Genomic DNA, 8,934 nt, shown 5'->3' with positions numbered 1-8,934 from the left:
TTTTTTTTTTTTTTTTTTTTTTTTTTTTTTTTTTTTTTTTTTTTTGTGGGGTTCTTCGCTTGATCTTAGTTTTGATCCTTAGAATTTTGATTTTCATCCTTCGGCCTTTTACCCTCAATTTCTTGACCCGTCAAGATATTTTTAACCAGAACAATGAACAAGATCTATACAACTGAGTTCTTATGGGGTTTGGAACCACAACATGACATTTTCATTATCTACCAATTCATGTTGTGCCCTTTCTGTTTGAACATGCTATATTAGACAATTCTTAGAACAATCGTTAGTAACCCATTTGATAAGAATTTTATCTATTAGTTCTTATGATCTTTAATATATCACTGTTTTTTTTATAAACTAACTTTTTATTTGTTTTTGCTTCACATATATTATTGAAATATCAAGTTCACACCATAGAAGAGAAGGGATGATAGATAATATGGAGAGATGTTTCACGGTACAAGTGACCACAAAGAGAGGTAACACACTATTCCTCATAATATAATAGAGGTGCGTATACCAACAACCATGGTTTTCAATCTCGACCTTAAGTAAGAGTAAGAAAGAAAAAAAAGAAAAGAAAAGAAAAGAAAAAAGAAGAGAATGGGAGGAAGTGAGATTTGAGAAATGAAGAGTGAGGGAGAGAACAGTGTGCATTAAGTTTGGTACAGTAAAGGGATGCGGTGTTTGTGGAATGGCATATTATGTGCGTAATCATGAAGCATAGCGTTTATAATTGACCCAAAATGTTTGGGAATGCCATTTGTTTGTAGAAAGCACCTCACAAATACTTATCCATTAAAGAGAAAAAAGAACATTTAATGAAAAAAGTTTGTAAAGTCATCCTTTTTCATAAACCGGGTGAAGCTTAGGAGTGGTGGGATCCACCATCCCTTTTGGTTTCTTCTCCCCCATTCATTCATTCATTCACCCTCTTTATCAAATTATGGCCTTTTAAGTTTCCCTCTTTGTATTAACTTCTTATGATGACAGCTTCAAAAGTTGTTCATACTTTTTTTAGTAACTTGATAACTATTTTTACTTCCTTTTTACGTTATCTTTCTTTTTTCTTTTTAATGTTTGCAAAGTTCCACCACATCTTCTTTTTTTCTTACACGAAAAATATTTTTTTATAATAATAATAATAAAAAAAAGAAATCTCTACTAAAGATTATATTAAAGATTTTTAAACTATAGTATATTAAAATGGTATATAATAATAATGATAAAATAAAACGGCGGTAGGGAAATTTGGAAGTTCAGATTATAAGAAACAATTTGGTGTCCACATTTTTCCTTTTTTCTCATATACACAATAAAAACGTGTGGTTAAGCTTTTGTGTCCATTTTGCAATTAGGGCTACCAACCATTATTTATTTATTTATTTATTTATTTATTATTATTTTTTAAAATCCAGTTGTATCAATTCCTCAATCTCAACAACAAATATCTACCAGAGTTAAGAAGCAGAGAAAGGTAGGTTTGTCTTAAATCATACATATATTGCCAACGTAAGCCATGAAAGTCATCTCAAAAAATAAAATAAAATAAAAAATAATTAATTAATCGAAGGAATGGAAAAAATAATGTTATAAAAATTGATTGAATAGATAGGAAGAAGGAAGTCACATGGGTCCCTCCCTTTTCCAAATCCCACCATTCCATTCGGTCGCTCTCCCTCTCTCTCTCTCTCTCTCCCATCATTCCTCCTCCTAAGCCTCAGCTCCTAAAACTGAACACACTCTGTCCCTTTCTTTGCCACTCGTTTCTGTGTGTTTCTTTTTTTTCTATTATTTTCTTCTTTTCTCAAACATTTTTTCCTTCTCTCCCACCGCGATGCCTTGGAGTTGGGCCTGAAGAGGAAAGCTGAAGGCTTCCAAAATTCCCATTTCCCATTTCCCATTTCCCCACCATCCCTTTCTTCTCCTTTCCCTTTATCATCCATCATCCCAAGTACATTATCCACTCTTCCCAATTTTGCATTCCAATTTATCTTCTTCTTCTTTTTTTTTTTTTTTATATTCATTTTCTTCCCTTTTGCTTCTTTTCTACCATTCTTCTAACACCTTCTACAGATTCAGCCTCCCTGCCCATGTCGATATCCGATTTTCTTTTGGTCTTAGCCGCCATTTCTCATTCTTCACTTCCTTCATCTCATCCTATTTGCTCTCCTCTTTAAGCTTTCTCGGATTCCCCAGATGAAGATGCAGCTTGACTTGTGAATTTCTACCAGGTACCCATCATTTTAAACTATTTTTTGTTTGCTTTTATACGAAAATTCAATTTATGGGTATTGCAACCTTCACTTGTGGAGACCAGAAATTGAGATTACTTTATCATTTCATGGGGTGAAAAAAGTGATGATGCTGCAGAACTGGGTTTCAGTTGTTTGTCAGGTAGACACTTATATGTTTGCTGTAGTGGACGATTTTGATCTTGATGACAGTGAGCTACTTTTTCCGAAATTTGACAATAGATCTTAAAGGAAAGTGAATGAAGTGGATATTTCCTGTAGATGGCCAATATTCCTCGTCTTTTGGAACTTAAAATTTTATCTAGTTCAGGAAACTTTGGGAGTGCTGATTGTATTACTTGTGTGCAGTGATTTTGAAGGGAAGTACTATAACGCTTTGCTTGTTTGTATTGTATTTGCTTATGCCTTAAATTGCATCTTCTTATCCCTGCTGAACTCGTTCTGTTCATCGTTCCTGGTCTGGTTCCTTTCTATTCTGATCTAATCTTATTAGCAGTGCTCTGAAGAGTGTATAGCTGAACTGGGAAGGATCCTGATCTGAGAAATTTTCTGTTGGAAGTAAGTTAAAAGCACCTTGAGAATCAGTCTTGTCTGCATTTTTTTTTATAAAAAAACGTTCTGCGAATCGCTACCATAGAAGGAAACTGAGAGTGTGTTGGAGTAGAGGAAGTTGCTTGATGTATTTGAGACTCAGGGGCATTGGTAATATGGGCGATGGTTCTATGGATGACATGAAAGGAACTAGAGTTTCTTTGATCGAGTCATCGGCTTCGAGATTAATGAAGAGGTCACGCGCCCCTGGAAGCGGTCCCCAAGTCCCTTCCTGTATGGTTGATGGTTGTAGCTCAGACCTTAGCAAATGCAGGGACTATCATCGCCGCCATAAAGTATGTGAGCTCCATTCTAAAACACCAAAAGTAACCATTTGCGGTCAGGAACAACGATTCTGTCAGCAGTGTAGCAGGCGAGTTTAAATGTTTAGAACATCAATATCTGCAATTTGCTTCATTAATTCTGCCTTGGGTTAATTTTCATGATTTTCTTGTCGGATTGAAATAATTTGAGTTAGGCATATAGGATATCTCAAACTTGTTGCTTTTCATCTTGTACTTGGAAACTTATCCATATTTTTCATGGATATGGAAACTTATCCATATTTTTCATGGATAGGATATACTTGGAAACATTCCCTCATGGATATATTTTAAAATGTGCTAATGTTTTTGCCTTTTACCAGATGGTTGAATCAGTGTTGGATGCAAATATTTGTGAGATACTTACATTTTGTGTTTATTTTACTTCTTATCTTTGTATGGTTGGTTCCCTTCTTGGCATTCGTTTCAGTTCCCTTAACATGTGCTTGTAGATTCCATTCTTTGGTGGAGTTTGATGATCGAAAACGAAGCTGTAGGAAGCGTCTCGATGGGCACAACCGGCGTCGAAGAAAGCCTCAACCAGCGACTATGACACTAAATGCAGGAAGATTTCTCTATGGCAACCAAGGTTTGTATTATTAGTTTAGGCTTGGTTTCCCTGGTCCGATCCAATTGAATTCTCTTCCATGCTTCCAAGAATTCCATGACTGTTCCCAATGTTTACATTGTTGTTTCGTTGTCGAATGATGAACCAGTGCGAAGTACATACCACTTGTTTGTGCAGGTCCAAGATTCTTACCATTTGGTAATCAATTACTGTCTGCCAGCAATGATGTGAGCTCTTCTTGGATTGGAATGATCAAACCCGAGAGCAATGCCCCTCTTTGCAGCGGCAACTCACAGTTTGACTTTGGTGACAGAAGAAAAAGTATGTTGCCTGGGTCGTTGGCTTGTGATTACAAAGAAAAACAATTAGCAATCTCTTGCATCCCTATAGGATTGCTTCCCAAATCATCCGATGCTCGCCCATTTCTCGACGTTGAATCCAGCAACGGAGAGAATGTTCAGAAAGTGCTCGGAAACGGATCAGATCAGTTCTTCAACTCTGACTGTGCTCTCTCTCTTCTGTCAACACCAGTTGAGCCCGGGGAGATTAATCTAAGCTCCATGAGCCAATCCAACCTCATCACCCCAGCCCATTTCATCCACAGTGACGGTCTTGGCTTGGAGAGTGACCCTGTTAATTCTGGTTTGGTCTCGGACGGTAGCAGCCATGCCAACATCCGGTGCTACCCGACGTTCCAGGATGGTCTTGCTGGATCATCTGTAGATTTATTCAGGTATTGAAACATGAAAGTCGGGTCATTCTTGTAGGTTCTGAGATAGATTTATGTAATATGCCTATTCTCTTCAGGATTTAACTCAGCCACGGTTAACCTTCCAATCTCTGCTTGCTTCTTTTGTTCTGTGAGTTTTAAGGAATGCTGTTGTGTTGTGTGTGAAATGTCTGTTTCGATGTTTTTACTTTGTTCAGACTTGAGATTTCGAATATTAATTTTGTGCCTCTTTTGAGTTCCTCTTCTCTTGGAATAGTCAAAATAGTTGATTTTGGTTATGGATCATATGATGTTGACTAAAATTTATATATAATAGTTGATTTGGTGATTGCTTGAAAATATTTTGTATTTGACATCTTCTCTCCTATAATTAAAAAAAAGAAGGCTTTCATCCTCACCAAATATGAGAGTAGGTAGGTTCACATTTCATTCCATACATAATTATAGGGAAAATCCAGACAATGCATTATCAAATGGCCCACTATGGTTGATGACAAAGTGTAAAGGCTCCGAAGTGGGGCCTGCGACTAAAATTCAATATGCCTAAGATAAGCCTATTCCATATTATTTCCCTCTATCTCTCTTCATTCTTAAAGCTTTAACTCAATAGTTCCCATTCCTACTTCTTATACTTACTATTTTTATGTTGATGTTGATGTTTGTATTTTGTATGCATGAAAACTTATCATAATTATTCATAGAAATTGTATTTTACGTTACGTTCTTACAGTGTCTATGTACATATCTAATTCAACAAGAGGTTACTTATTCGGTATTCTTAATACTCATTCTTAAAAAAAAAAAAAAAAATAATAATAATAATAGATAAAGACAAGAATAAATAAGGGTAAGACGAAGAAGGTTGTTGGGTTGTCATGAGTCTAGCATATTTAAGAATATTTGCCTTGCTTCCTTACATTTATGAGTTTCTAGTATTTGAGGAGTAGATTGTTTTTATGCACTTTACTTGTTTTCTAAACAAATCTTTCCCTTTTTAAAATTAAGAAAATGTTGTAGGAGAAAAATTAGATTATTACAAAATTAAGAAAATGTTGTAGGAGAAAAATTAGATTATTACAAAATTAAGAAAATGTTGTAGGAGAAAAATTAGATTATTACAAAATTAAGAAAATGTTGTAGGAGAAAAATTAGATTATTACAATTTAGCATTGGAGACTAACTTGAAGGGTTAGGTAGACAGCTAAAACTATATTTAAGAACATACCAGTATCATAAAATTGATTTGATATATTGTATAAAAATGAGAAATGGAAAATTTTAAAAACCTAGAAGTTCTCAGATTTAACCATTTATAGATGAAGTAGATGTGGAGGGGTTGGGCAATGGGCACTATACATACACCACATTCATAGGTGCAGCTGCCAAAGTACTATGAGTTTGGACCACCTCACAGGGGTGCGTTAAAAAGACATTGCTTTCTTTCACCATCTGCCATCTCACCTGCACTTCATGTCTTATTTATTGGTCCCCAAACCCTATGCCTCCAAAACCTAAATTCTCATTAATGTTCTCTTNTTTTTTTTTTTTTTTTTTTTTTTTTTTTTTTTTTTTTTTTTAATTTTAAGAGCATTGAACTCGACATTTTAAAATTAGCGTATCACCAAAAAAAATAAAAATAAAAAAATAATAAATTAAAATGGGTTTAATAAAGAAAATTGAAGCAAAAGGAAACTTGGTCCAAGAAATTGTTGTTGGAAAATACAGTTGAAAAAAAAAGTACACAAAATTAAAATAGTGAGTGATTAATAATTGTTTGATATAAAATTTGTTAAATGGAGTTGAAAATTAAATTGTAAGTAACAAATTTGAGGTAGGGGGGCTAAATTAGAATGGAAGTACTATAAGGTCCCGATATACCCTTACTTAAAACAATCAAAAGACATTAATATTTTCCTCATGTGTTAACCCTAGTAGCAACCCTATTAAATTGAATAATGATGGCATTGAATTTTGGTTTAAGATCTTAGAGCTACTCTCAATCCAAAATACCCACCTCCTCAAATTAAGGACATTAGCTTCTTAATTTAACTTAATTTACATTTTAAGAATATTTATTAAAAAATTTAGAAATATATTGTTAGAATTGAAGTTCCCCGCGAGCAAGGAGGTTAAAAAAATTTAGTTTAATCGTGGAAGTTGGAATTCATGGATAAGGGAAGTTTTATTTAATTTAGTTCCATGTTAACCAAAGCATCCCTAAAGTAACATAAATTGAATATGTTTGTAATTAGATTCTCCATTGAAAAGAGGAAGGAAGAACATATGTTTGTATTTGGAGGAGAATGTTTGGATTTGGAGGAGAATGTTTGGATTTGGAGGAGAATGTTTGGAGGAGAATGTTGGAGTTTGTAAGTTTGTGTGCTTACACTTGACCCAATTTAATTTCATGTCTCTCTCGCTAATCTAAAATTTGGCAAACACAGGTAGCAATACCCTTTAAAGTATGAAGGTGTTTTAGCATAGGAGTAGAGGAGAAGGGTAGTTTGGTAAACTTGAAATGCATTGTTTTTGTTTTTGTTTCATGTTGTTAAGGTTAGGTCACATGATTAACCGAGGGTTGGGATATGGTGAGACGGGTAACAGCCTTCGCCCACTTCAAAGCTCGACACGTGTCATTTTGATTCATTTTCCTCATTTCTCACTCTCCCGTCCCCTCTCATCTCTAATCAACACCGTCCAATCAATCTAGAAATTTGTATTTTTGGAAGGGACGAGTGTTTTTGAGGGAATGAGGTGTAACCCTAGATGAGAGGAGATGAGAGGAGATGAGAGGAGATGAGAGGAGATGAGAGGAGATGAGAGCATAAAAGAAGGAAAAGAAAAAAAGGATGGGGGGGGTTTTGTGTTGTTAGTTTAGTTTGTGAGAGAGCGAGAGAGAGAGAGAGAGAGAGAGAGAGGAGGTTGGAGAAAGATGTGAAGAATATATATAGAAAGGCACATAGCATAGGTTAAGCAGGGAAAGAGGAAAGAAGGAAAGATTTAAGAGAAGGAGAGGAAAAAAGATGGGAAGAGGGAGAGTAGAGCTGAAGAGAATAGAAAACAAGATCAATAGGCAAGTCACCTTCGCTAAACGGAGAAATGGGGTTTTGAAGAAAGCTTATGAGCTCTCCGTTCTGTGCGATGCCGAAGTTGCTCTCATCATCTTCTCCAATAGAGGAAAGCTCTACGAGTTTTGCAGTAGTTCAAGGTATGTCATCACTTTTAACAAACTTAACTTCAATCATTCTACTTTGTTTTGTTTTTTTTTAAAAGCAGTTTCAACCCAACCATTCCTGAGATCTGCTCCTTCTCTTCTATTTCTAAATTTTTGGTTTCCCTTTTCCTTTTTTCTCTTTTTTAACCTTTTCATGCTAACTTCTTTTCTTTTTCCTTTTCAAAATTTAAATTTAAATTATATTAGGGTTTTGTTCTCAACCCCTTTTCTTTGCTTCTCCTTCTTTCTTTCTCTATGGGGCGATGGATGGATCAATTTTATACTTTGCATTTCTCAAATTAGGGTTCTTCTTTTTTTCTCCCGCTAATTTAGGGTTTGGTTTCTTTCTTTTTCTCCCTGTATGGGATTTTTGTTTTCTTTTCTTTTCTTTTCTTTTTTTGCCTCCCATTGTATTTGTGAACCCAAACGAGAGTTAATCATAACTAGGTTTACTTTTTGCTTTTTCTTTTTCTTTTTTTTTTGGGAAAAAAATTAGACTCTTATGTATATGTCAGAACCCAGAAATGGATTTATGCAATTAACCATCGTTGTTTTTTGTATTTTGAAGCTCACAAATGGTTTTCACCTTTACTCACACAAACATCCTTCATTATATGTAATTTATTCGTTCTAATAACTACTCATATTTGTAAGGTTAGATTATAGAGAATGCCTCTAAAAGTTGAATTAATTGTTTTTAGTTTATATTATTATTATTATTATTATTATTATTATTTGTGAAATCCAGCATGCTGAAAACATTAGAGAGATACCAGAAATGCAACTATGGAGCACCAGAGCCGAATGTGTCCACAAGAGAGGCCTTGGTAATCACTCTTACTTTTCAGTTATCCATTTACATTTATTTATTTTATGTTTTCAATTTCTAATTTGAAAAATGTGTCCGAAAATGAAAATGAGTATATGGATGGGTTAAATATAGGAAGTGAGCAGCCAGCAGGAGTATTTGAAGCTTAAAGCTCGCTACGAAGCTCTGCAACGATCCCAAAGGCAATATAATAACCCCACCCTTTTATATTCCTTTTACTTTCCATCTTTACTCATACGTAAATGGTAATTGAATTAAGCAGGAACCTTTTGGGAGAAGACCTTGGCCCATTGAGTAGCAAAGAACTTGAATCCCTTGAAAGGCAACTTGATATGTCACTCAAGCACATAAGGTCAACAAGGGTAATTCTTCTCCTTCGAACATCAAACCTTTTTTTTTTTTTTTTTTTTTTTTTTTTTTTTTT

General features: G+C 34.6%; 2 protein-coding genes across 3 annotated transcripts in view; both read left to right on the top strand.

Annotated features, from left to right (window-relative positions):
• Nucleotides 1-1,593: 1,593 nt before the first annotated feature.
• Nucleotides 1,594-4,712, top strand: LOC111456630 (squamosa promoter-binding-like protein 16). 2 transcript variants are annotated; one of them, XM_023098606.1, is made up of 5 exons: nt 1,594-2,234; nt 2,752-2,813; nt 2,950-3,219; nt 3,622-3,758; nt 3,915-4,712. In XM_023098606.1, exons 3-5 carry the CDS (start codon nt 2,963-2,965, stop codon nt 4,475-4,477), a joined length of 957 nt encoding a protein of 318 aa, XP_022954374.1. In that variant the 5' UTR covers nt 1,594-2,234; nt 2,752-2,813; nt 2,950-2,962; the 3' UTR covers nt 4,478-4,712. The 2 variants fall into 2 exon arrangements, with proteins under 2 accessions (XP_022954374.1, XP_022954373.1); XM_023098605.1 differs by having other exon boundaries at nt 1,595-2,234; nt 2,752-3,219.
• A 2,535-nt stretch (nt 4,713-7,247) lies between these two features.
• The window catches only part of LOC111456633 (agamous-like MADS-box protein AGL9 homolog), a 3,429-nt gene continuing 1,742 nt past the window's right edge, over nt 7,248-8,934 (top strand). The window contains exons 1-4 of the mRNA XM_023098610.1: nt 7,248-7,675; nt 8,430-8,508; nt 8,625-8,692; nt 8,773-8,872. Coding sequence (XP_022954378.1) covers nt 7,491-7,675; nt 8,430-8,508; nt 8,625-8,692; nt 8,773-8,872 — 432 coding nt within the window. The 5' untranslated portion in view covers nt 7,248-7,490. The remainder of the gene's footprint in view (nt 7,676-8,429; nt 8,509-8,624; nt 8,693-8,772; nt 8,873-8,934) is intronic.

The sequence above is a fragment of the Cucurbita moschata genome, unplaced genomic scaffold (assembly GCF_002738365.1).
Source record: "Cucurbita moschata cultivar Rifu unplaced genomic scaffold, Cmos_1.0 Cmo_Scf00018, whole genome shotgun sequence".
Classification (NCBI taxonomy): domain Eukaryota; kingdom Viridiplantae; phylum Streptophyta; class Magnoliopsida; order Cucurbitales; family Cucurbitaceae; genus Cucurbita; species Cucurbita moschata.
Note: the sequence above shows the minus strand (reverse complement) of the source record. Positions and strands in the feature narration are given on the sequence as shown.